Consider the following 27,292-nt stretch of genomic DNA (forward strand, 5'->3'; position numbering starts at 1 on the left):
TAGTAACAATAATATCAATTGAATTATATATAATGAGTTTGATAACAGAATAAATTGGATTGGAAAGGTCGCTTCCATAATAGATTTTTATAAGATTTTATTCGGAATAGTTGATTAATAGATCAGATATCAATGATTAGACAATATATATAATCGGTTATTATATATAATATATGAGTTTTAGAATTTACAATCAAATGATGTGGGTATAGTAATTGATGCAAGACTAATGTGCAATAAATGGAAATTTTACTAGTTTTGAAATGAAACACGTGCTCAAGGTGAAAACTCAAAGGAAGGTTGAGTGGTGTTGGAAGTTGTTTTACTCAGTTTGGAACTTCGTGGTGTTGGAATTTGTTTTACTGATCAGTTTGGAACTTCGTGGTGAATAAGTAGGGTTTTACTAATATTAAAATATTTTTTTGGATGAAGATTACTACAAACAATTATTTTCCTTTTATTTTTATCTTTATTCCATATAATGTATCTTTTAGAATTAACTTGGAAAACTGATTTGAAATCACCTTTAAAAAGTTAAGGGATTATCTTCATTCTACCACTTCAGTTTATTTTAATATTTTATTTTAGTTATGTTCACCTTTCACGTCATGTTTTTCTAATTTTTAAATTTAATCAGTGATGGATTAAAGCTCATTCGATAAATTGTAAAGTTTGAATTACCATCAGATGAAGAAATACCTGTATTTCATGACCAATTTTGATATTGAAGTTGAACTCTAATTAAGGGTGGAGTTCTCTGCATGTTAGTTTAATTTATTATTTGATAATTATTATTCTATCCATTTAAACCTTCGGTTGTTTATTTTCTCAAAATAACCTTTTGATCACAAATATTTCAATCTAATCATTACAAGTCTTACTGGTTATATCCTGTTTTTAAGGAGATTTGTGTAATCATATTTAATGATTAATTACATATAAGAAACAAAAATAACTTTCATGGTAATTAATTTGCATAGAATATCATGCTAGTTAAATTTAAAAAAAAAAAAACCTAAAATATGAATCACTAGCAAGGAGAAATCAAGCAGCTACATTAATGTAACGAAGTAACAATGCAAGGGATATCCATAATGAAAATTGATTTATTTTTTTGTCTTCTTTTATCGTCTACAATAAATTAGTCCAATCATCTTCAAGTTCCAATGAATATGTCAGATTGTGGAACTCCATATCAAACAATGGTGCAACATCATCACTTTCAAGCACGTTGTTGTTCTCAAATATGCCCTCTGTCCCAATCTCTGAGAAATCCAAGTAATCAAAAGCATTAGGCATATCCAGAACATCGTTTTCCTTTGAAGATTCTGGTGTTGACCCATCATTGGTATCAACTGGGGTGGATGAAGGAGGGCATTGGCTGGTCTTAAAGTGATCATCTTCGTCAAGCGAGAGTAAGACCTTAGTGAAACGAGTGGCCTTTGGCACAATTACATTACGAGTAGTACTCGACATTGATTTTCTCAGAGATTTCTTGTCTTCACTTTCGAATGTCTTTGAGACATGGGAATTCGACTTTTTCGATAGAAAAGTGTTCCAGTAATTCTTGATCTCGTTGTCTGTTCGTCCTGGAAGTCTTCCGGCAATCAAAGACCACCTACAACATTAGAGTGAAAATATTGGAATAACTTAATAGAAAGGCTAATATCCAGAATAAAAGTAAATTAAAAAGAGAAGTTACCTGTTACCGAGAAGACGATGAAGTCTAATGATAAGGTCTTCTTCATCGGGAGAAATGTTACCTCTCTTAATGCCAGGTCTCAAATAATTCATCCAACGCAGCCGGCAGCTCTTCCCACAGCGATTCAAACCTTTATTTATTTATTAACCATAAAAACCAGCAGATGTAAAAGTAACAAGAAAGATGATAAACTGAAGATGGTAGGAAGAAGTAGAAAGAGTAAGAAAAGAAGCAATTTTAATTGATATATGTACCAGCTTTTTGAGGAAGAGATTTCCATCTGCCTTCACCATGGAGTTGAATGTAGTTGCTTAAAAGTTCATCTTCCTTCAAAGACCATGCTCCTCTATTCACTCCCTCTTTGTCACAGCATGGTTTTCTCCCCATTTTTTCACCTCCTCCTTTCTACCACCAATGTTCTTCCCCTACTTCTACTCAATTCATATATATATAGATACACGCAAGTAGAAATATACTTCTTCCCGTGTAAAATTGATTTCATTGAATATTTATTTACATAATTAATGAATTAATCAGTTCATGAAAAATGATTAAAATATTCCTTTTTATTATTAATGATTAATATTATTTAATATCTTTTTTATTTCTATCATTCTCGATATACCATCGTAGTATCGATCTTAGCTTTACACAGATATGGACACGAGATTTTATGTTCGGAGGACAAACTTCTAAAATTTTAATATGAGATGAACTTATAAAATTCTAAGGGATGGATATAGATTATTAACATAAAATACTAAGAAAATACCTAAAATATATAATAATTTAAAATTTTTAGGGGACAAACTTCTAAAATATTAAGAGATGATTAACTTTAAAATTCTAAAAGGATATAAATAAATTATTAATAGAAAATACAAAGAAAATATATAAAATATATAATAAACTCATACACATAATATTGTTCGATCACTTAAAGAATAATTACTATCCTTTATCATTAATATCACTTCTTAAGCTTTATTCTATATTATTTTTAGAAGTTGGTTAACCAAGGTTTTCGGATCGTTGGAATCCGCCGTTGGACAAATATAGAGGCTGACCATTTTGTTCAGTTTGTTTTATCTATTCCCTCTACTATGTTTTATGCTTATGAATCTCCAATCTGTATTTCGGATGTAATATTTTCAGACGGCTAATTTTATAAATATCGTTTTATTTCAAATAAATAAAAAATTAAATAAAACAACTTTTATAAAATTTATATATTTACATAAAAGATTTTCATTTACAGGTTTGACAAAAATATATATACACATAAATCCTATATATTAGCGGAGATGAAAAGACAATAGGTCGCTGAATGCTGAGGGGAAAATAAACAAACATTTCCTTTTTGGCAAGAAACTTTGGGCTTTCTTTGTCAATTTAACTTAACGAACACGATTAATTCTACTCTTAAAAACAATAATGCATTTCTTGGATCGATGTTGACTTAAAACTAATATTTAAAAATGTTATATTTTTAAAAAAATATTAATTATATCTCTATTATTATTCTTTTATATATAAAATCTTAAAGTTATAAAAAAATTGCAGTCCTCCAACTAATTACATTTTCTTGACGTGATCATTTTTTTGTTGCCCTACCGGTTTCAAGGTTTTGCCTTGATTAATTCGGACTGATTCGCGTTGCACATCTGACTTTGGTGGGTGAGTCTCCTAATAGGGATTTTCTACATACACAATGACTCAAACTCGAGACTTTACTTAAGCGATATCAAGTTGCTTACCACTTGAACCAACATATGTTGGTTATTTTACAACTTGAACCAACCTCTGTTAGTTCTTGCAATGATCATTAACATATCATGTCCACATAATTTATTAGCTAAATATATTATATGACAGTTAAATTTACTATATAAAAGTCAAATTTATTTATCCTGACAATCCACAAATAATTATCATCACCCTAAATATTTACACCAATATTAACTATATGTATATAAATCATGATAAAAGACCGAAGAATAGAAGATGTTCTCTTACTCTTTCCATCATTTTTTTCAACTCTTTTATTTTCTTTCCCTTCTAAATTTCTAACAATCATTGTATATGATTTTCTCATTTAAATCCCACAATCTCATTTAAATCATCAACAAATGTAGTATATATAAAAATTTAAATTATTTTATTATCTTGTATATAAATTATAGAGATATATTTGATATATATCTAGTGTAGAGCTTCATCAACTAAAATTTAATGTTTTATCAGGAAAAAAGAAAGTGTTTTTTTCCTAGTTTGTAGCTTTGTCGCAAAAAGAAAAGCCCAAAGATAAGAGCCAGTCTGGATATGCTAGTAGACTGTGGCCATATAAACAGTCCTATGGCCTCTCAGTCCCTAATTAGGAATCGAGTTCTCCACTTACAAAGATATATCGATAGAAAATCTGTGAGTAGGAAGAATTATTTGATGTAGTTTTACTGTTGACCTTTAATGTAATCATTGATATTCGAATCCCACTGTAACAGTTGGTTTCTGTTCTGGATCTTACGGGCATTAAAATCAAAAGCCATCTCCTCTACAACTGCATCATCTTAATCTGCCGCTTCAACTCCTAATAACTTTTCTCAACTTTCTCTGCCGTCCGATTCAGTAGCACCCAAGTCAGCTTCACTGCTCCCCACCTCCAACTGTTGTATAATCAGACTCATCTTCCTCAGTCTCTAAATCAATCGCCTCATCAATTAATAGTAATATTTATATAGGCGGGGTTGTTTTCTGCAATATCATATGGTTTCTTGAGCTAGACTTTCAGAACTAGCAAGTCCGGCTTGGAATTAAATATAAAGGGGAAGTTTTTTCCAGGCAGATACACTACAAGAACCGGTTAAATAAACATGAAAGCATCGGTTACTGGGGAAGAACATGCATGGCAGATCCCAAGAAGCAAACTGCAAAAATGGAATTCATTATATTATACCTACCCTATATATAATACCTGTTACGTTCTCCTAAGTTTACGCAAAAGAAAATTTAACTCCTCCGTGACCATATTCACTGAAATATGAATCATATTATCAACGCTGTTCCATGTGAAGAATATGATGTAAATGGATGCAACGTTGGTGAAGATGGTGACTTAACTCTTGATATCCCCAGACAATTATTACTAATGAATGCACTCTGCCTAGGGGGAATGACATCCATCTTAAATATCTTCCGAACCTGGATGGAACTTTTGTTTTATTTTCTTCTATTTCTGTTGCCAGGGGTAGAATGTATAATGGCAGAATCAATAAAGATTGGAATTGATTTTGGTGCAACTGATTTTTGCATATTTTTTCATAATCAATTACCTTTCTGATGCACGACAAGGGACAAGGTTTGGGAGACACCACTATTCTATTGTTCATCGTTCAACAACCATTGCATTACATTCCTTTAGCAGGATACAAAATGCTAAACCGAGTGTCTGATTTATATCTTCTCAACTGTACATTTGATGGGAGAAGCAAAATCTTATTTTTCCTTAATTCAGATTGCATTTTCTCCCATTTTAGAAACCAATTTAAGTCCCAGCATGTTGTTTCCTGTATAGACATGGCTCAGTCCTAATAACTTGGAGTTGCTTTTCTTTTTCCTTTGCAATTTAACTTCTCATTGGTTTTGTGTTAATATTGTTTTTTTTGACAAAATGAGTTTATTGTTGGTTTTCATGCACCTAAACATAAATAGGATCTATGGAACCCCAAAGATGCATTTTAAATTCATTCGGATGTTCATTGCTGCTCGAGACTAAGGAGCTAGCTGAAGTCACTAAATAAGGATTTTGACAAAATTATTAGGTGAAATGAAGTCATAATTCATATCTTATGATTAATTACACAGAGTAGTAAAAACTAAAACTTTCAACTAAAGCTTAGCTAAATTGATTTACAGGGTCATTTGTAAGAGACGGTCATGAACAAATTTAAAGTTTGAATTTCTGTATCCATTGATAACCCTTGACAATGAGCATAGGTGGATGGTTCATGGCCTACACATTTTTGCCAAGGTGGATATGATTGAAAACAATCCTAGAGATGAGGTAAAGCATTTTTTTTTGGATAATTAAAATTTTATTACCCAAAATCAGCCTGTACAGCAACAAGATACAAAAGAATCAGAGCAAAGTAGCAGTGATCAACAACACAAAAACAAAGATCACCCTAAATTCCAATTCCTAGAAAGAGTAATATTAACATTATTATTGCTATTGAATTTCCTAATGCTTAAGTGCAATCCAATTATATCTCTGATGTCATGGAATAATTCTTGAGCATTATTGGATCTACCTTGGAACATTCGCTTGTTTCTTTCTTCTCACAGTAAGTAGATAGTGGCATTAAAAGATAGCTTCAAAATTAGAGTGAGCATTGATTTGCCTTTCCAAGTAGTGAAAGCCCTTGCACAAAAAGTGTCCCACGAACAAGGGTAGAAGTGAAGTCCCGAGAGGGAAAAAACATTTTTCTAGATTGATGTAGCCATAGGACAGAGAAGAAAAATATATGATCCCTTGTTTCCAAAGGATCGTCACAGCAAATACATTTGCAGTCAGTGATTAGTCCCATACGGTTGAGTCTTTCTCTTGTAGGAAGCCTAGCAAGCAAATCCATCTAAGAGATTAAACTATGCTTAGGAATGTGCATGGGAAACCAGACAATTTTCTCCTAGGGGACAATAGCTTTCTTTAAACTAATAGCATCCCAAACTACTGTAATTGTCGTAATTCCAGCTTCCAGTACAGGACGATAAAAGTTATAAAATGGTCACCCGACTATTCATATATCCAAACTCGTCATTTTCCGTTAAAAAATTAGTAGTTTTTTGAGCTGGATGATAACCTGTTGACTGGATATGATAAAATATGATCTTAGAATATTTTGAGTTGTATTTTGTAGATCAACTTTTCATTTATATTATGTTATTGAACTAATGCTTGAATATGTAGTCGAGTCAATGCTTGAAAGCAAAGACGTTGCCACTAGACATCATTAAAATATGATTTCATTTTATCCTAATCAACATGTTAATGTCTAGCTAAAAAGGACATCAAATTCTAAACGGAAAAAGACGAGTTTGGAACATATGAATAGTTGAGTGACCATTTTGTAACTTTTTCATAGTCGAAAGACTCAACAAAACAATATCCTATAGTTGGGTGCCCATTTTATAACTTTTAATGATTGAGATACTCGACAAAAAAATTATTCTATAGTCGGGGACCATTTGTACACTTTACCTAATTTATATTTTATTAAAGATTGACACGTATATATATGTATGTACGAATGAGTCATATTTTTATTACATGTGACTCATTTAGATAAAATAATAATTTAGCATATATATTAAAATATGATACAAAAACATTAAAAAAAGTAAAATGATGATTTTAAAAGTTTAGATTAAATTAAATGAATATATGTAACTGTATTCGAGTACCTCCACCTTTTAAAAATTTTAGGAATAATGGCAAACATAAATTTATTTATTTATTTATTTTTCACAATAAATACAGTCAGGGATAAATTCACGTTGCCCTTGGTTTAACAATAAATATAGCTCGTGAATTCTAAGAAAAACAATCTTTTTTTACAAGTAATATAAATATTAAAATAATTCTTTTTAATAGGATTAATCGAGACCATCTCTATTCATATTATTAAAAATTAATATTTAGTGCTTATATATATATATTTGAGATTTCACTTAAACTTTTTTAGTGGGATTTTATTTGAGTCGAGAGTTTGTATAATTTTAGAGGCAAATCACGTGCTTAATTAATGTTATAAATAACTTGTTTGGTTAAAAACGATTTACATTGTGTTAGGTTACGAAACTCAAGGGGTATAACTTATGAGAATTTAATATTGTAGGAAATTTAAATGTAAAATATTTTGAAATTTATATCAATTAAATTGTAAAATTATAAATAACTTTTTTATCTAAAAAAATCATTTTAAAATTTCATTAACGTTAACGTGCTCTGTTTTTTTTTGTCTTGTCTTGTTTCTCTTCTCTTCTAGTTTTCTTATATTTTCATCACTAACGATGATACCAACCTTGATACTATGATACTTGATTTCTTTTTTCCTTTTCTTTTTTACATTCTCTTCCCTCTTGATTTTATGTTATTTTACTTTATTAATCTTTTTTATTTTTGCATAAAAATGATGGATGATTTTTTCTTTATTCTTGTAGCTCGTTGCTTGTTTATTCTTATATTACACATTTTATTTTCTTTTTCTTTCTCATGGTTAAATTTAATGTTCTTCTTTTCACATGACTCTTATTAGGTTATCTTGTTTATTTATTTATACTTCAAATACTCAAGTTGGATATTAATTGATATTCGTAATCATCAAAGATAAATCACAATTGAGTGACAATAAGACTAATTTGTCAACGAACCATCATTATTATACGTATTTTTATGTTTGTGTTCACATAACACAATTAATATTAGATTAACAAAGATATTTTTTTATATAAGAAAGAAAGAAATAATGAATACCAAAAATCTAGACGCAAGGGTACAATTGGTGTTTAAGTTACGTTTCTTATAAGGAAAGAAAAATCCAGAGACATATTCTCTTACCAAACATAATTTTTTCTTATAAAAAATGACGTTTTCAATTTAATTTATTCTAATTATAATATAATTCTTATCTCATCCATAACTAAAATACTCATTGCAATATTGAAAAGACCCAAGTACTCAAAGGTGAATGTCATGACGCACGAAATCTTAAAAATTAGTTTAAAGTCTCTTAATTTTATAAATTAGTTTAAAGTCTCTTAATTTTTATAAATTTTAATTTAGTCACCTCAAAATTTTTAGATATGATCTAGTTTAAAATTTTGTATATTTTTCATTAAATTCAAGTCTCATATAATTTGGCATTAATTTGACTTCAATTTTTTTAAAAAATAAAATAAAATTCTTCAAATTTTTTAAAATGTAAATCTAAACCTTCAAAAAAAAAAAAGTAAAACTTCAAATTATTTTATCAAAACAGTGGCTGAAAATACCTCTCCAACATATTTTCGACGAAATATACCCTATTAATGTTTCTGCTGTTTATGGTCAATTTTTACAACGTCTACAAAGTAATTTAATTTCCAAAAAAGCACAAAATATAAAATCTATTTTAACTAAGAAGTTTATTTAAACAATTCGCCGCATCGGCTTTACGGAACCTAAAAGATTCTTTACAAACATCGCTGAGTTACTGTACCGAGGTTTTAGCCTTATAACTTTAAAATCCGGGACGATACGTTTGTGAAACAGGCAGCGAATCTTGAATCTCTTTACCATGTCCATATGGAAGGAAAAAGGTGAACTAATGGAGTTGAGTTTAGCTTATGTACCAGGAAGCATTTCCGAGTTTCTGAAAGAGGTTTCAAAGATCAAAAACGGGTTTCAAAGATTATTGAAGATTAGTGATTTTGTTAAAAGATTGGAAGATGAGATGAAGAAAATCGATGCCTTTAAACGAGAACTTCCTCTTTCCATGCTTCTCTTGAAAGATGGTATTTTTTTTAGATTTTCGTGTTTAATTTTGATTTTTCTTTTTCTTTATGTGATTTAATTTGATTATTTTTATGGGGTTTTAGTGATTGAGACATTGAAGGAGGAAGAAATACGGTGTAAGGAAATGGAGGATGTATCAGTGACAGAAGAGTTGATGTTGCCATTGAAGAGGAATTCTGAGGAAAATGAAAGTGTAGATAGGGAAAAAGATGGCGGTGACAAGAAAAACTGGATGAGTTCTGTTCAACTCTGGAACTATGATTCCGACAACGTTGATCACAGCAAGAAATCAAACAAAGTTCCAGCACTGAATCTGGTAATTCCCAAGCTAGCCGTCTGATTGTTTTTGGTAAATAACTAGATGTCTGATTTTAATCTTATTTTATGGGACAGTATTACTAATCTTTTAAGGGGCATAAATTTAACAGAGAAGTGAAGAAGATCTGCGTGAGAACCCAATTGAACTTTGTAATGACAAAAGATTTAAGGGACGAGTGGATAAGGAAAATTTAGGACTTTCTCTCGTGTTTCCAAGTTCTAAATTGGGTTCTTGTAAGTCAATTTTGAAGAGCAATGACAGCTGTGGAATTGGTTTTTGCCCTTCCTGGTATTCAGACCAAAATCAAATTAAGTTTCAGACCAAGCATCAACAACATGAGCAGCTGCAGCATATGTAGAATTCTAGGAAACAAAGGCGCTGCTGGTCACCTGAGCTTCATAGACTATTTGTTGATGCTCTTCAATAACTTGGAGGTTCAAAAGGTTCGGCCCCTTTGCAAATAGAGTTATCAAATTTGATGGATTCATGTACTTAGTTTTGGAAGTAAAGTTTGTCAAGTTGAATTGATAGAACGTTTGTATGTTGATGTTTCACAGTGGCAACTCCTAAACAGATTAGAGAGCTGATGCAAGTTGAGGGTCTCACCAATGATGAAGTGAAAAGCCGTTTACAGGTTAATGTTCAATTTTCATATGAAATCCAAACATATTGTAGTTTTGTTACCTTCTTTATGTTTTACTGAATTCGTGCAACGAATGTGGTGTTATGTGCAGAAATACAGACTTCACTTCCGAAAGCTTCCGGCTTCTTCAACTGGTCAAGGAAACAGCCTATAGATTCAGCTCAAAATCAGTGCAATAATAAATACATGAAAGAAAACATTTCACAGTCTGGTTCCCCACAGGGTCCCCTCCTTGCCGGCACTCGTGCTAAAGGCCCGTCGAGTACCACCGGAGGCGACATCATCACAGAAGAAGATGATAAATCAGACGGCCATATTTGATGTATAGTCAGATAACTTGTTCCCATGAATTTTGCAATAACATGGGGAAACGGATCATAATTACAGTGACTTGGGAGAATTTTAAAGATATTTTTGCAGATACCATGAACTGTTAGTTTCTCTATTGGTCAAGTTCCTGATATGAATGTTGGATTTGTATGAACCAAAATAACAATCTTCTACAGAGTTCTTTCATTTGTGTTAAGACTTGATGACAACTAATGTACTTGAAATTTGGGTTTCTCCAACATTCTCAACAACCCTAATAGACTTCGTTTGCAATCATTGCTTTCGGAAATTGTTGATAGATTTGGATATTAGTGGGGATTTCACTTCATGATTTTTGTATTCAATAATGGAGACCCAACTCAAGCACCCATAAAATTTCCATATTCTATAAGATTTGATGTACATATTTTCTTGTTTCGTCGCCATTAAGTGAAAAGACTGGCATGAACTACTCTAAAGCAAACGTCAAAACAGATTTGATGTGTGCTTTGAGATAGGGATGAGGTAGTCAAAACATCGCATCTCATATAAATGATTTACATTGTTTAGATTATCTATTTAGAAGAAAAAAAAATGTACAAATTTGAAGCAAAAGACAGATAAATCGCTTTCACCGCGGCCACGGCCCAAATCCTTTAAACCCGTTACAATAGTCAGCTCATTGCCGTAATTTCCCTCGCCATTTCCATCCTACGTCGTAGAAAGAATAACCTAAATGTTGTGGACTTGTGGCGCGACCTGTAAAAGGTGGTCCATATGGGTGCCAGTTCCCGGTCATCGACCTTGAATCCCGGAAAGTTTTACACATCAAGGCAAGTTTTTTTTTTCTTTTAACTTTTCGGGGTGTATTAGCTTTGATTGTACTGAACTTCAAAATTTCTTTTTTTTGGGTTGTTTTATAGATTCACTGGGACGATGAGACTGGAAAGATCTTGAATATGGTGTTCGTTTGGGCTGATATCTGATGAAGGAGCTGAGTTGAAGGTTGATGTGCCTGTTGTTTTTAAAGGAGAAGAGGAATGCCCTGGTCTTAAGAAATGTACAGAATTTGCTAGAAAATTGGCCATTGGATGATTTAAAGGAGAAGAGGAACGCCCTGGTCTCAAGTAATGATTCCATTCATTAAATTTTTTTAATTTGATGAATTCACTAGTGGTGGTGTTTCTTCCTTAAAATTTTAAGTTCAAACAATTATATCTACATAAGATGTGAAAATTGTCAAAAATTAAGAAATATTATTATAATATTATTCTCCTTTTAATCATCGGTTATTAAGTAGGATGACAACATACATTTTATATTAATACATCGTTCTAAATCCTTATAAAAGAATCAAATTTACATTTTGATTCAATGGGTATCAATGCCTTAAAGGAATTCTGAAAATTATAGTTTTGCCCTATATTTTAAAGATCTCTGCCTACAACATTTAACTTTTAATTGAGCACTTCGAATTTTAAAGGTGGTTCAAATAACATGGGTGCTATTGTACTTTTATTATTATTTTAATTATGCCCTAGCAAATATATATTTTCGAATGGAGAAGAAAGATAACCTTATCTATCTAATAGAGAGTTGTACATATGAGGGACCTAAGATGTCCCGTTCAACTAAATGACCTAGCATATTTTTAATTTGCCAAATTACAAATTAGTCTCCGAACTTATGAAAATTTATAATTTGGTCTCTAGTTGACATATTATTCTTTTTGTGGTTTGGTGACCATATTTTAAGTTCTCTCTCTCCTTGCTTGTTGTATGATTATTACAGTTGATTCATAAATATTCTCAATTGATAAATAAATTTAAATTTATTTTTATTTTATTTTAATTTCAAAACATAACGTCTCTTGACTGTATAAGATTATTAAACTTGGTAAAGGATGTTACAAAACCAGCTCGTTCCAGCGTCGCCCTCACCTGTATGAAATTATCCTTTTTGCTGGACTGCCTTGTTTGGGGAATATTAGGTTAGTTTGTGTTTGTTTGATATATTATTTTTCATTTGAAGCAAGTAATTGTATACTTGGAGTGGGGATAGATATACACATGGTGGGGTAGGTGGTTGTTGTGTTTATTTTTTTTGGCTACCTGACCCAAATCTCAAATGTAAAGTCTTCCATCTACTCCAACTCGACCTAGCGTTTACTCGTGTTCTACTCACCATAAAATTTACCTTAAAATTATCTTAAATTTTATGGTAAAAAACTAAAAACTATCTCTATCCGACTTGGCCCAATATGATAGACTGGTGGTGGAGTCTAACACATGCACAAGACAACTCTGAATCTCTCATTCATAAAAATCGTTAAAACTTGATTCTTACAAAATATTTTTATAAGATCAAGTCAAAACTCATCGAATTCAAGTATTGTAATCATCCTTCACTTGGAGCATGGTTACACATGAAGTGTAGCTCAATTTCTTGTAAACCTTGGTTCAGTTTCTTGAAAAATTTCTTTTAGAAATATACAAAAGTATTTACTGATCGGAGTAAATTTTGGTCTTGGAATGAATGGCTTGTGGAAAATGATATTCCAGTAGATAGAGTTTTACAACTACCTTATCTTTAACTTCCACCAAGCCAACAAACATCATAATTACTCTGTTCCGTTCGTCAAAATTTATGTTCAACCATTGAATCATATGCCCTAAAATATGAGAAAATAAACAACCTGCCTCGTCGATAATGGAAGGTGTGAATTTTATACGAGTTGAGGAATAAGCTCTCATGGAATTTGACTTATGTATCAACTCTTGCTCTGGTATTGATTTCAAGGTTTCGAAACAATTTGTCACGTAAAATGGGGAGAAAACCAAAGTTTTAAAGTAAGTGACATACCACTAAAATAAATTGACTTGAACTTTTAAAGTGATAATGATGATTTTTATAAAATTATCAATAACTGATAATAATTTCTTAAAATTAAAAATTAGTCATGATTTAACACAGAAGATGATAATTTTATCTAACATTATTATCAGATTTCATCAAATATAAATTAGCTGATCTTTTTTTTCTATATGTAATAAGATAAGAGGAGATATGATAGATTGTTTTAACATCAAGTTGAGAGTAACTTATGTGAGACATCTGAATTATGAAATACGCTCGGTATAAAATCAAATGACAGGCGGGCTCTGATCTGATAGTGTACTGGTGTACCATCAGAAGAGATATTGTACGGCTCCAAAGCCAAACCAAATCCTGTCATTTTGGACAGCTCCCTCATCCTCTCTTTAACCTCAAAATCTGTGTCATGTAAGGTCCCTAGACAGTTATCCGACGGTTCTAAACCTAAAACATAGCATCCACCGAGCCACACATTGCCACACTCTCCACCCTTAAAACAGAAACAGCTAAAACGTACCGTCACTGAACAGACAACCCTAAATGCACCTACCAGTAGCAGGATCAGCTGCAGTACCGTGGGGTCAGCACTTTCAGCCAGCCAAAACAAACCAACACGGCAAACGAACAGGCAAAGCCAGAAAGACCCTTTTTTTCTTCTTTTATCTTTTTTCCCCTCTTTTGGAGCTCTCACTTCTTCTTAAATAAACAAGAAAAAGTAGGATTAAGGTTGTTTTGGGTTATTCTTATTTTTTGTTGTTGAAGTAAAGAGTTTCTAGAGATAGAAGTGGGGGGAAATGGTGAACCCAAGATGTTATATGGACATAAGTATAGGAGGAGAATTCGAAGGGAGGATAGTAATAGAGTTGTATAAGGATGTTGTGCCCAAAACTGCTGAAAATTTCAGGGCTTTGTGCACCGGTGAGAAAGGCGTTGGACCCAACACTGGTGTTTCTCTGCATTACAAGGTTCTTACCTTTTTCTCTCTTTCTTTTAAACAACATTAACATTTATATGAAAATGCATGAGACTACGTTTCGTTTAACGTTTATTCCTTTTCTTTCTTCCTGGATTGTCGAAAAGTGTTTGCATTCTTTGATTTGAGTTTAGTGGGTGGTAAAGTTGGGGGAGGGTAGGGTGTTTGCTTTGAGTAAAGTAAAGCCCCCTTTTCCTTTGCGTTTCTGTTATGAAATTTAACTGACAAGCAGTCTCAGATCTTAAGATAAATGATTGATTGTTAGAGCTTACATTTTTTTCTTTGCACTTTGTGTATTATGTGATAATTCATATGATATAAAATACAATTAATTTAGGAGTGAAATGCTAGAATATTTATAGGCTCCAACTTCAGGACTTTTAGCTTAGAATTGATGTACAAGGGATAAAATGATGCAACAGTATGCATCAAGATTTATAAATATATATAGTTCAAAGCAGTTTGCTTCTAATGTTACTGCATGTAAACATAATATGCAAAATTTGAGAATAAAACAAACAAATTATGGTATGATTCAGATGGTTTCTTGATTGTAAGAAATTTCACTTGGGTTGAATGGTTGGATGCACTCGGTTTACATGCTTTTAGTCCTCATTTCATTTCTTAAAGGAAATTAGTGTTGCTCCCCACCTTGCCTTTACATTTGTGTGATCGATTTTTAGGGGTCCTAAGTTTATAAGCACACAAGCATGGCGCAGATCGCCTTAGAATTTGACATTTTTTACGAGATGTATGAGTTTTCTTTAAATTCTACAATTTAGACATTAACCACTTGGATATGACTATGCACTTCCAAATCGCCTTTTTTTTTCAGAAACAGTGTAGTGCTTTTTTTTAAAAAAAAATGTAAACAATGTTAATTTACAGGGTATGCGATTTCATCGGATTATCAGAGGTTTTATGATACAAGGTGGGGATATATCAGCTGGTGATGGAACTGGAGGAGAATCCATTTATGACTTGAAATTTGAAGATGAAAATTTTGAGTTAAAACATGAAAGAAAAGGAATGTTATCAATGGCTAATATGGGGCCTAATACTAATGGATCTCAATTCTTTATTACAACTAACCGAACACCGCATCTTGATGGAAAACATGTGGTTTTTGGGAAAGTTATAAAGGGAATGGGGGTTGTTCGTTCGATTGAGCATGTTGCTACCAAGGATGGTGATTACCCCACTCAAGAGGTTATAATTGCAGATTGTGGAGAAATTCCCGAAGGGGCAGATGATGGAATATCAAACTTTTTTAAGGATGGTGATATTTATCCTGATTGGCCGGCTGACCTTGACAAAAAGCCTGATGAAATTTCTTGGTGGATGGAGGCAGTGGACTCGATCAAAGCAGTTGGAAATGAGCAATACAAGGTATTTGATATCATTATAATGTCATTTGTGGTATAATTTGCACCTTCTTTTCCCTTTTTGTGGATTGCACATGTCATATTCTCTATTAATGAATGATTAAAATTTCTACTTCTTTGAATTATGAATGCCTAACTATGCAGCATTCCTTTGATTATCATTATCTGTTGTTTGGAAGTTTGATTTACTGCTAAAGTGCAACTCAGTTGATATTCCTAGCTGTCCCGTCCTACAGAAACAAGACTATAAAGTTGCTCTCAGAAAATATTGGAAGGCTTTGCGCTACTTGGATGTATGTTGGGAGAAAGAGGGCATCGATGAAGGTGCATAGCTTAGTTACTTTCTTTTATGATCGTGATATTATTGCTATGAATCCTTTGTTTTTCTGATAACCTTTTTCTTCCTCTTTAATTTCTCATTGAGCAGCGAAGAGCTCATCTTTGCAGAAGACCAAATCTCAGATATTTACAAACAGTTCTGTAAGATTTTGAATTCCTTTAAAATGTTATGTGATCTATGGTTCAAATGTTTAGGCATCTAGAATGGAAAATTTAGATCATTCCCATCTTCTTTCTCCTATTCTAGATTCTCATTAATGGAATCAGCTTTATAATGGTTGGTTTGGCAGTATGTGATAGTAAGGAGTTTCTCTACTTCATTACTTGTCGTCGCTTTTGCATATTGTTTACCCGAAATTGATGTTCGTTTCCTTTCGTATGTCTTTATTGTCTGCTTTAGGCCTGCAAGTTGAAACTAGGCGATCTAAAAGGAGCATTGCTGGACACAGACTTTGCAATTCGAGTTGGAGAAGATAATGTGAAAGCTTTCTTTCGCCAAGGCCAGGTCAAAACTAACAATCTCTGATATACAAAGCCAAGTTCCCCATTTCTTTTTCTTGGTTGACTATATAGGAACTTTCCCAAGCTCACGTATTTTGTAGTTCCCGTGAACTTTACTAGTTGATTTGAAGGTTGAACCTTGCATGTTTATATTAAAATATACTGAAAATTTCAGAATTTGTGTGTGTTTCTGTCAGTTAGGTCTGGTTTCTTATTCTTAGGCTAAGATGCATGCATGCTATGTGTTTGTATTGAAATGCAAATTGTTCAGACTCTTAAATGGGTGAATTGTAGTTTTACATTGGATGTCTTTTGTAAGTGCTTTGATTTTTAACTGATTTCAGGCATACATGGCACTTAATGACATTGATGCTGCAGTAGAAAGCTTTAAAAAGGCATTGGACTTGGAGCCAAAAGATGGTTAGTGCAATATTTTCTCCTCTCCTTGAAAACAATCTTCCATTTTCTTCCTCCCCTTTTATTCTTTTGAGGTTAAAAGGGGATTTTTAGGCTTTGAGTCATCGATTTAATTTGCATATAGAAATGTGTGGAACTTAAATGTTGAATAATTGTTAACCTAGATTATTTGCATTGTCCTTGGTACTCATTCATCTACACCGCGTTTTCTTCCCTACAGGCGGAATAAAGAAAGAACTTGCAGCTGCGAGGAAGAAGGTTGATTCATCATCTATTCTTTTATTAAAAGATGTTAAATATATAATGCTCTCTTTCCTGCACTTCCCTTTAAATTCATCCCTGGAGGTAACTGAATTCGTAAAATTACTGCAGATCGCTGCTAGACGAGACCAGGAGAAAAAGGCGTACTCTAGAATGTTTCAGTAGATCTTTAGCCAAAATTATGGTACAACAACTATGAACTACCTTTATATTTGCTTTTCTGATTATCTAAGTTTTCACTTTCTAGTAAATTATAGTTTGATATGTAGACAACCTGTACTTGAAGGATCGATTTTGTTACTTTTTTTCTCTACATTGTCATGTATCCTCGTCTTTTGAGTTGTTCCAGTAACTGGCCGTATTAGGGGAAAAAAATAAGGTGCAATTGTTTTTAATGGATTCCTGCACAAAAGTTTCTATCTTTTGATCGTATGATGTGTATGTTGTTGCAGCCTTTAGTGTATGCAAAAAAAAAAAAAAAAAAACATGCTCATATCAAACATGTTCAAATATCCAACAATAAATCACTATTGGGAGTAATATTGCTATAATCCCTCACAAGAAACCCCCAGGATCTCAATTAATTCACAGAAAAAAGCTAACTCCCAAGTTTATTCAGAGATAAAAGTTTATCAAAGGAAAATTTCAATTTTCTTTCAAGCACCTAGGCCCCTTGACGATGTTTTCGCTGTTCATGGAGTTTCCTGGCAAATTTGGGCAGGGCTTCTTCATTTATAGGCCCTCCCTCATCCTCCTCTAGTTGGCCGGTATCGTAGTTCAGCTTTGAAACTCGTTTCTTCAGGAGCTTGTTTCCAATCTCCAAAAGCTTCTGTAAATTCTGAACACAATTGATAATATGGATATGATTAAAGAATGAAACGATCTCAATATAATGAATTTCTCAACGAATCTATCAAATCATACTTGAATGCGGATATAATTTTCTATGCAGCTGCTGCTTTGAAAAAGAGCGGATACATGAAAATCGACCATATCAGAGCTTGCTTGCCAACAAAAATCAAGAAGTGGAGTGTTTCTATTGTGGAAGATACAATCCATCATGTTCCAATTATTGGCTTGAACTGCATCATACTTTGGTGCGTCCATGGAGGCAGTCCAGTGCCAAGTGAAAGCACAAGCATCCTCTTGCTTTCCATCAGGTTGATATCTTTAAGCTTCGCATTTCGCTTCAAACTTCTGTCCAAAGATGGTTAATAGCTACCATCGTCTACACATATATTTCACATTAAAAATGCTCGTTAGTTATCCGATATTTTGTTGGCTAATAACAATCTTTGAGCTAGCCTGGTTTGATTATCACAGGGTTGTTTGCAGCAACTCCGCTGTCGATGAGATCAAAGCTAGGATTTTGCCATCAGAACTCTTTGTTTCAAAGTGATGTGCGGGTAAAAGTGTCGGTGCAGCGTGTTAGATTTGGCTTGAAATTAAGTTGGCAAGTTGGAATTTCATCTTGGTTGGTGGTCAAACTTTGAACATGAGAATTTCATATTTGGTGGCTAACTTGTACACATTGGAAAATTCTTTGGTAGGTGGCCAACTTATTTTTCATGTTTGATCCTTAAAATATTAGGTTATTTATAAGTTTAGTCCTTAAAACTCAACTATAAATAGACCTAAGTATTTCATTAGAAATCATCCAAAAAACAAGTTCTCTCATCCTCTTGTATTCTTCATTCTCCCACTTTGGGAATTCTAAAGAATTTCATTTGTTATAATATTGGCAATATAGTGAAGTTATCATCCGGTGTGATGCCCGAGGAGTAGACGATATTATCGTCGAACATAGTAAATTTGGTGTGTTCTCTCCTTTATTGATTTTTATTCGGTTTTTCCATTGTGTTTCAATATCCAATAGTTTGACTGATTTATCCGTTGTGCAATCTTTGGTGGTTTTGATCTTGATATTTTAGGTCAATTTTGATACTACGTTCGTGTAGGAAATAACCCGATTTCCCCAACAATTGGTATCAGAGCTTCGGTTGAGGTTATCCTGGTGGTTCCATTGTTGAAAAGATACAGTTCGTGCTATTGAATATTGTTCGTTAGAATTAAAATGCCAAAATACGGATCAGTTGAGACATCAAGCTCTTCATCCGGACCGGTGAGGAGGATGATGTCAAATGCAAATTTCTCGGTGGAGTTGTTCGATGGATCCGGTCATTTTGGCATGTGGCAAGGCGATGTGTTAGACACTTTATTCCAACAAGGTCTAGACATCGCCATTGAGGAAGAAAAGCCCGAATATATGGAGGAGAAAGAATGAGGGAATAATCAATCGTTTGGCGTGCAGCATGATTCGATCTTATCTTTCCAGGGAGCAGAAGTATGGCTACAAGAACGAGACTTCTGCAAGTAAGATGTGGAAAATATTGGAGGAAAAATTCCTAAAGAAAAGCTCTCAGAATCGTCTCCACATGAAGAAAAGATTGTTCAGATTTGATTATCAACCAGACACCAGTATGAATGAACACATCACTGCGTTCAATGAGCTAGTGGCAGACTTATTGGGCATGGATGAAACCTTCAAAGATGAAGATTTGACCTTGATGTTGTTGTCATCTCTTCCAGATGAATTTGAGTACCTTGAGACAACGCTACTTCATGGTAAGGATAATGTTACCCTTAAAGATGTAACTGCTGCTTTGTATAGTTATGAGCTCAGGAAGAAAACCAAGAAGGAGAGTAAGTACGAAGCAGCGGAGGCTATGGTGACAAGAGGTCGCTCAAAAAATCAAAAGCTAAAGTGGAGAGGGAGATCAAAGTCGAAGTCCAGATTGAGAAAAGATGAATGTGCCTTTTGTCATGAGAAAAGACATTGGAAGAAAGATTGTCCGAAGCTGAAGAAGAAAGGAAAAGCTTCTCCATATGCATGTGTTGTAGAGCATGATGCAAATGACTCTGGCATATAATTGGTTGCTTCATCAACAAAATTCCATTAAGATGAATGGATATTAGATTCGGGTTGCACCTATCATATGTCCCCTAATCGGGAGTGGTTCTCCGATTTAGTAGAACTAAATGCAAGAGTTGTTTATATGGGCAATGACAATGCCTGTAAAACTGTTGGGATATGTTCAATTCGATTGAAGAATCAAGATGGATCAACCAGAGTTCTGACGGATGTCCGATACGTGCCCAGTTTGAAGAAAAATCTCATCTCGTTGGGAGCCTTGGAATCCAAAGGCTCAGTAGTCACTATGAGAGATGGAGTTTTAAAAGTCACATATGGCGCACTTGTGATAATGAAGGGCATCAGGAAAAATAATTTGTATTACTATCAAGGTAGTACAATTATTGGAGCAGTTGCAGCAGCTTCCGGAGGTGATGATTTGGACGCAACCCAACTGTGGCATATGCGGTTGGGACATGCTGGAGAAAAATCCTTGCAAATTCTGGCAAAGAAAGGATTGTTGAAAGGTGAAAAGGTTTGCAAATTGAACTTTTGCGAGCATTGTGTTTTGGGAAAGCAGAAGAGAGTGAAGTTTGGCACCACTATACATAATACAAAAGACATTGTGGATTATATTCACTCAGATGTATGGGGTCCTTCAAAGACATCGTCTTTGGGAGGAAATCATTATTTTGTAACTTTTGTAGATGACTTTTCCAGAAGAGTTTGGGTGTATCCGATGAAGTCTAAAGATGAAGTGCTTCGAATTTTCCTGAAATGGAAAAATATGATCGAGAACCAGACTGGTAGAAAGATCAAACGTCTTAGGACGGACAATGGAGGGAAATATAAAAGTGACACATTCTTTGACGTTTTCCATGAGTATGGTATTGTTTGACACTTCACTGTTAGAAATACACCACAACAGAATGAGGTGGCAGAGCGTATGAATCAAACATTATTGGAGAAAGTTCGATGTATGTTGTCTAATGCTGGGCTAGACAAGGCATTTTGGGCTAAGGTTGTGACATATGCTGGCCATCTCATCAATTGTCTGCCGTCATCAGCGATAGGAGGAAAAACACTATTGGAGGTATGGTCTGGAAAGCCTGCTACTGATTATGATTCCTTACATGTATTTGGATCCACTGCTTGTTATCATGTGATGGAATCCAAGCTTGATCCGAGAGCAAAGAAGGCTCTCTTTATGGGAATCACCTATGGAGTGAAGTGACCTTTGGTGTTTAGACACCAAGAAGATAATTTGTAGCAGAGATGTTATCTTTGATAAATCTGCCCTAGTAAAGAAGGTAACAAATGAAGCTGTACAGACAAGTAATACTCCACAGTAGGTGGAGCATGCTCCAAAACAGGTGGAGCATACTCCAAAATAGGTGGAGTTTCAGCAGACGATGATCCCAGAAGTTGATGCAGTTGATTCTTCAACTCCAATAGAAGAATCAGAAGATGAAGAGGTTCAAACCCAAGAACCATTGGAGACACCAGAACCACTTGCAGTTACAAGGCCAAGAAGAGAAATTCGTAGACCTGTTTGATTTGTTGATATGGTAGCCTATGCTCTTCCAGCTGTTGATGATGATATTCCTATCACTTACAAAGAAGCAATACATAGCTTGGAAAATGATAAGTGGAAAACTGCCATGGAAAACTGCCACGGATAAAGAAATGCAATCTCTCCAAAAGAACAACACTTGGAAACTGGCTCAATTATCGAAAGGTAAAAGAGTAATTGGATGCAAGTGGGTATTTGCAAAGAAAGATGTTCGCTACAAGGTACGGTTGGTAGCTAAAGGCTACTCTCAAAAGGAGGGAATCAACTACAATGAAATATTTTCCCCTGTTGTGAAGCATTCCTCCATTAGAATATTGTTGGCCTTGGTAGCACAGTTGAATTTGGAGTTAGCTCAACTTGATGTAAAGACGACTTTCTTGCACGGTGATTTAGAAGAGGAGATCTATATGACTCAACTAGAAGGATACAAAGATGGTGGTTATGAGAAATGAGTTTGTAAGCTGAACAAATCACTATATGGATTGAAGCAATCTTCAAGGAAGTGGTACAAGCGATTTGATAGCTTTACGAGGAGGCAAAAATACACTAGAAGCAAATATGATCATTGTGTGTATTTACAAAAGCTCAAAGATAAATCTTTCATTTATCTTCTCTTGTATGTTGACGATATGTTGATCGCTTCGAAGAGTCAAAAGGAGATAGACAAATTAACGGCTCAGTTGAATCAAGAGTTTGAGACGAAAGATCTAGGTGAGGCCAAGAAGATTCTTGGTATGGAGATAAGCAGAGATAGACAGAGAGGGAAGCTTTGTTTAACACAGAAGCAGTATTTGAGAAAGATATTACAATGTTTTGGCATGAATGAAAATACCAAACATGTAAGTATCCCACTGACTTCTCATTTGAAACTTAGTTCTCAATTATCTCCTAAAACTAACGAAGAACGAGAGTATATGTCAAAAGTTCCATATGCTAATGCAGTTGGGAGCTTGATGTATGCAATGGTGTGTACGCGTCCTGACATTTCACAAGCAGTTGGAGTTGTGAGCAGGTACATGCATGATCCTGGAGAAGGACATTGGCAAGCTGTGAAATGGATTCTACGATATCTCCAACAAACTGTGGATGTTGGTTTAGTTTTTAAACAGGATGAAGCACTTGGTCAGTGTGTGGTTGGATATACTGATTCCGATTATGCTGGTGATTTGGATAAGCGTCGATCAACTACTGGGTATTTGTTTACTCTTGCTAAAGCCCAAGTAAGTTGGAAGTCTACATTGCAATCTACGGTGGCCTTGTCTACTACAGAGGCAGAATACATGTCAGTTTCAGAGGATGTAAATGAAGCAATTTGGCTTAACGGGTTGATGAAAGACTTGAGAGTTGTTCAAAGTCACATTAGTCTCTATTGTGACAGTCAGAGCGCTATTCACTTAGCAAAAAATCAAGTCTACCATTCAAGGACTAAGCATATCGGCGTGAGGTATTACTTTGTGCGGGAGATCTTTGAAGAATGAAAGATTCTACTTCAGAAAATTGCGACATCAGAAAATCCTACAGATATGATGACCAAGGTGGTAACAATAATCAAGTTCAATCATTGTTTGAACTTGATTAACATCCTAAAAGTATGAACACCTTCGGGTGTGTGGCGCTTGTGAGAGCAATTAGAGGCACTACAAATTTGGGGAGTTGAAGAAGTTGAGTAGGCTTGGTAATTTCAAGCCAAGGTGGAGATTTGTTAGATTTGGTTTGAAATTAAGTTGGCAAGTTGGAAATTTCATCTTGGTTGGTGGCAAACTTATTGGAAATTTCATCTTGGTTGGTGGCCAAACTTTGAACGTGGGAATATCATATTTGGTGGCTAACTTGTACACATTGGAAAATTCTTTGGTAGTTGGCCAACTTATTTTTCATGTTTGATCCATAAAATATTAGGTTATTTATAAGTTTAGTCCTTAAAACTCAACTATAAATAGGCCTAAATATTTCATTAGAAATCATCACAAAAACAAGTTCTCTCTTCCTCTTGTATTCTTCATTCTCTCACTTTGGGAATTCTAAAGAATTCCATTTGTTGTAATATAGGCAATATAGTGAAGTTATCATCCGGTGTGGTGCTCGAGGAGTAGACGATATTCTCGTCGAACCTCGTAAATTTGGTGTGTTCTCTCCTTTATTGTTTTTTATTCGGTTTTTCCATTGTGTTTCAATATCCAATAGTTTGACAGATTTATCCGCTGTGCAACCTTTGGTAATTTTGATCTTGTCATTTTAGGTCAATTTTAAATAACTTTTCATTTACCTCGACCTAAATGAAAAGTTTGATTTAATTAATAAATAAAAACAATAACAGAATGATAAAGTGATTAATTTAGTTAACATTTTGCTTTTAAATTACTCCTTAATTATTGGTTTTTGTGGCTTAATTGTTCGTTTTCATTCATTTTCTGTATAGGACGTTAGATTTTGGAAATTGCACTAAAATGACGGAATTCTGTAGTTTTTTTTTATTTTCGAAATCGAAGCTGAACTAGTGGGCACGAATTCAGGCATGAAACATCAGACGAGGCGATGACGTCAACACCTTCTAGAAGATCCAATCAGCGTTTTTAGAAGAACGAATGAATTGCCCGCAAGTTTCTAGAATTCGGATTTGAATTAAACTCAAGTTTTATGATAATATTTTAAATATTATATTTTATCTTTGTTTTAGGTATTTTAGTTTAAATAAGTTTTAGTATTTTAATTAAGTTTTAGGATATTATTTTTATATTTTATATTTGTTTTGTGTATTTTAGTTTAAATAATTTTAAGTGTTTTAATTAAGATTTAAGATGTTTTAGCTTGTTTTTAGGAATTTGAAGGCTATAAATACCCTCTAAGGGTAAGCCTAGAAATATATCTCTCGCTTCTGAGAATTAAATCTTTTTTCTCTCTCTAGTTTTCGTATACTCTTTTTTCTTTTACAATTTCGTTTTCAATTATGCTAAGTATGACATTGGTCATGCTTAGTTAGTTTTTTTCAAGCCGAAGACTAAAGTGAAGGCTCAATTCCAAACGTGAGAATTGTAAGGTACTTAAATCGCTTCGGATTTCCCTATCTGTTTTCCGAGATTACTTTTCATATCAAAACGATTTCGACATTGGTCCAGATATTGTTATGGTTAACGTTTGAAGAAGGATTTGCTTGTTGAAGAATATTCAACTTCCCGAGAACACACTTAACAAAATTGTTTGTTAAGAGTAAATTGATATCGGAATCAGTTATTGTTGAAACGACATAATCCGAGTTGGCAACGAAGAATTGTCCTTGTAAGTCGACGTGAATCTTAAAGTAAAAATATGTTTCGAAATTCGAAGAATTTGAGGCAAAGCTGAAGTCTGAGGCTGCTTTCACTATAAGTTTTATTTATCCCTATCTCTTTAAATTATTTATTTCATTATTTCTTTTATTTAATTCTTATCTTTTATTTTAAAAACTCCTTTTTTACTTTACTACTATTATTTATTATTTTAATATTTTACCTTTTATTTATTATTATCTATTTTATTTTATTAAATCTTTTTAACTTTACCTAGAATTTTCTCCTCATAAAATCAAGAAACAAATTTACTAAATCAAAAACATCATAGTCCCTGTGAATCAATCATGCTCTTCTATACTACCTTTTCCTTTCTATTTAAAAAATCAGAATTATTTTGATAGTAAAATGAGAGTTATTACAAAAATAACACAATAATTCTTACGTCGTTGGTGGAGAATATCGCTGGCTGAAGAAGCTTGATGTCGAAGGTTGGTAAAACCAGATTAGTTAATGTCTGTTTTAGAGTAATGTCTCCTACTAAGTGGTTTATCAATAAACTTAGGTACTTTCCATCGTACTGGGGTCTTATCGATGCATTTTTACTGCTAAATTTCAACAATTTTGAAGTCATAAACAAAGAAAAAATGGCAAGTTTTCGAAGAATAAATGTTTCAGTAATTAGAACCTGTCTTGTGGGAAAATCTTGGGCCAGTTCTCCAAATAGAACTTGGCGATATCCTTCGCCTCGTAGATAGGTTGCCGTCTGTTGTCCTTGTTTGGAGATGTAAGCATGGCGGCTATCAACCCACCTGTGCTTGTTCCTGCTACGATGTCGAAATAATCTGCAATTCTTGCATCTGGTTCATCCAGTTCCTACCACATTTATCAAACATAAATAGTTCAACTAAAAAATATATTAACAGATTATCAGAGTTTTAAAAAACGGTCTGCGACTGTGATTTCGACCGTGATATAGCGGTTTTGCCGCCGTCCGAGTTACCTGCGACGGCCGCAATAGCGTCCGCGATGGCCGCAATAGCTCCCGCGACGGCCGTAATAGCTCCCGCAACGGCCGCAATCACGATAAATCCGAAATAACCGAAAACGCGACTACGACCGCGATTTGAAACCCTGCAGATGATTAATAATGAAGGTAAACGAAGGGCAATAAGCATATATATTTTTGAAGCTTGGATTCAAGGAATGCAAGAAGAACGCCTGGAATTATGCCTCTAATGCCACCTCCATCAATGCTCAGCACTGTTACCATCTTTCTTTTCGCAACAATGTTGCCCATAATTTTGATTCTATAGCTGCTTAAAGTTTCACAGTTATTGAGAACGATATTAGATTCTTAAATGTATAAACTATGAAGCACTGAAACTGTATATTTATGGCAAACAAACACTGAGAATATTAGGCAGAACGAGGTCCATCTATAACTAATAATATATATGTCATCCAAAATCCAAAGTGAATGTTAACTAAATACACCGAATATTCAGAATTCAATATGAGTATGATAGACAAGGGAATAAAAGTTAAATAATAATATTTTACGCAAATTGGAGAGCAATAATCAATTCAAGAGGTATTAATAATTGGTTCTCATATTTTTTTGTAGTTATCATTTCACTCGGGTGATTTTTACCTACTTCACATGGATAGTCGCTTTTGCTTAATTAGTTATTTAATTTGCTTTAGCTAGTTGTGTTTATTTAAGCTTTATATTTAAGTAAAAGGAAACCTGTTATCATGTTTGTTTCCTCTCTCAACCTGCTTTTGGGTTAATTTAAAACCACTGAACATTGCAGTTGATCATTACGATGCTCGTAAGCGTTATAGGAACTTATGCGAGTGTCATATGGATAGTCAGATAACACTATTACATTCTAGAATATAATTGTATGACATTCTACATTTTGCATTGTTTTTGATTATGTAGTATATATTAAAATATTCTCTACTTCTATTACACGATTATGTGTTACTGTTTAAATCTGTAATACAATTATGTATTATTGTTTGTTGAAAAAAATAATGTGATAATGAAATCGGGGGAACTCTACCTGTGAAGATTAGTGGATGAATTGATAGTTAGGGGCTTACTAACTCATGTATGTATATGTCATATTTGATTGTTTTACGAGTTAATCTGTATAATATGTTCTATGGGTTATGACAAGTAAGATATGAGAGCTAGAAGAGGGAGAAGAGATAAACAATAAAGGTTTAGCATTTCCCCTAAAAAATTACTTGATGATGCA

The 27,292-nt window shown here is 33.6% G+C and overlaps 2 protein-coding genes and 2 pseudogenes across 7 annotated transcripts; 2 read left to right on the forward strand and 2 right to left on the reverse strand.

The window, feature by feature from the left end:
- Positions 1-1,127: 1,127 nt before the first annotated feature.
- LOC120141743 (transcription factor MYB1-like) lies at positions 1,128-2,108 on the reverse strand. Its single transcript, XM_039156539.1, has 3 exons — positions 1,957-2,108; positions 1,703-1,832; positions 1,128-1,618 (listed from the first exon to the last, which is right to left on the reverse strand). Exons 1-3 carry the CDS (start codon positions 2,087-2,089, stop codon positions 1,132-1,134), a joined length of 750 nt encoding a protein of 249 aa, XP_039012470.1. The 5' UTR covers positions 2,090-2,108; the 3' UTR covers positions 1,128-1,131.
- Positions 2,109-8,990: 6,882 nt separating this feature from the next.
- LOC120141741 lies at positions 8,991-10,737 on the forward strand (annotated as a pseudogene).
- A 3,015-nt stretch (positions 10,738-13,752) lies between these two features.
- LOC120141674 (peptidyl-prolyl cis-trans isomerase CYP40-like) lies at positions 13,753-17,579 on the forward strand. 6 transcript variants are annotated; one of them, XR_005517792.1, is made up of 8 exons: positions 13,753-14,361; positions 15,258-15,758; positions 15,991-16,078; positions 16,182-16,234; positions 16,341-16,392; positions 16,494-16,598; positions 16,939-17,014; positions 17,384-17,420. XR_005517792.1 is itself a non-coding variant. In XM_039156468.1 (8 exons), the coding sequence occupies exons 1-7, from the start codon at positions 14,191-14,193 to the stop codon at positions 17,238-17,240; spliced, it is 1,059 nt and encodes a 352-aa protein (XP_039012399.1). In that variant the 5' UTR covers positions 13,755-14,190; the 3' UTR covers positions 17,241-17,269; positions 17,384-17,579. The 6 variants fall into 6 exon arrangements, 3 of the variants coding, with proteins under 3 accessions (XP_039012399.1, XP_039012398.1, XP_039012400.1); XR_005517790.1 differs by having other exon boundaries at positions 13,754-14,361; positions 16,939-17,269; positions 17,384-17,437; XR_005517791.1 differs by lacking the exon at positions 17,384-17,420 and adding an exon at positions 17,232-17,269 and having other exon boundaries at positions 13,754-14,361.
- Positions 17,580-17,936: 357 nt separating this feature from the next.
- LOC120141799 lies at positions 17,937-26,322 on the reverse strand (annotated as a pseudogene).
- Positions 26,323-27,292: the final 970 nt, after the last annotated feature.

The sequence above is a fragment of the Hibiscus syriacus genome, unplaced genomic scaffold, assembly GCF_006381635.1.
Source record: "Hibiscus syriacus cultivar Baekdansim isolate YM2019G1 unplaced genomic scaffold, ASM638163v2 tig00110813_pilon, whole genome shotgun sequence".
NCBI lineage: Eukaryota > Viridiplantae > Streptophyta > Magnoliopsida > Malvales > Malvaceae > Hibiscus > Hibiscus syriacus.

Bases quoted from the DNA above. Each gene is read 5' to 3' on its own strand.
- LOC120141743 (XM_039156539.1), bottom strand. From the start codon at position 2,089: ATGGGGAGAAAACCATGCTGTGACAAAGAGGGAGTGAATAGAGGAGCA. The intron at 1,833-1,956 runs GTACATATATCA...AAATAAATAAAG, and splicing joins ATCTCTTCCTCAAAAAGCTG to GTTTGAATCGCTGTGGGAAG. The intron at 1,619-1,702 runs GTAACTTCTCTT...CTAATGTTGTAG, and splicing joins CATCGTCTTCTCGGTAACAG to GTGGTCTTTGATTGCCGGAA.
- LOC120141674 (XM_039156467.1), top strand. From the start codon at position 14,191: ATGGTGAACCCAAGATGTTATATGGACATAAGTATAGGAGGAGAATTC. The intron at 16,235-16,493 runs GTAAGATTTTGA...TGTCTGCTTTAG, and splicing joins AGATATTTACAAACAGTTCT to GCCTGCAAGTTGAAACTAGG. The intron at 17,015-17,231 runs GTTAGTGCAATA...TCTTCCCTACAG, and splicing joins GGACTTGGAGCCAAAAGATG to GCGGAATAAAGAAAGAACTT.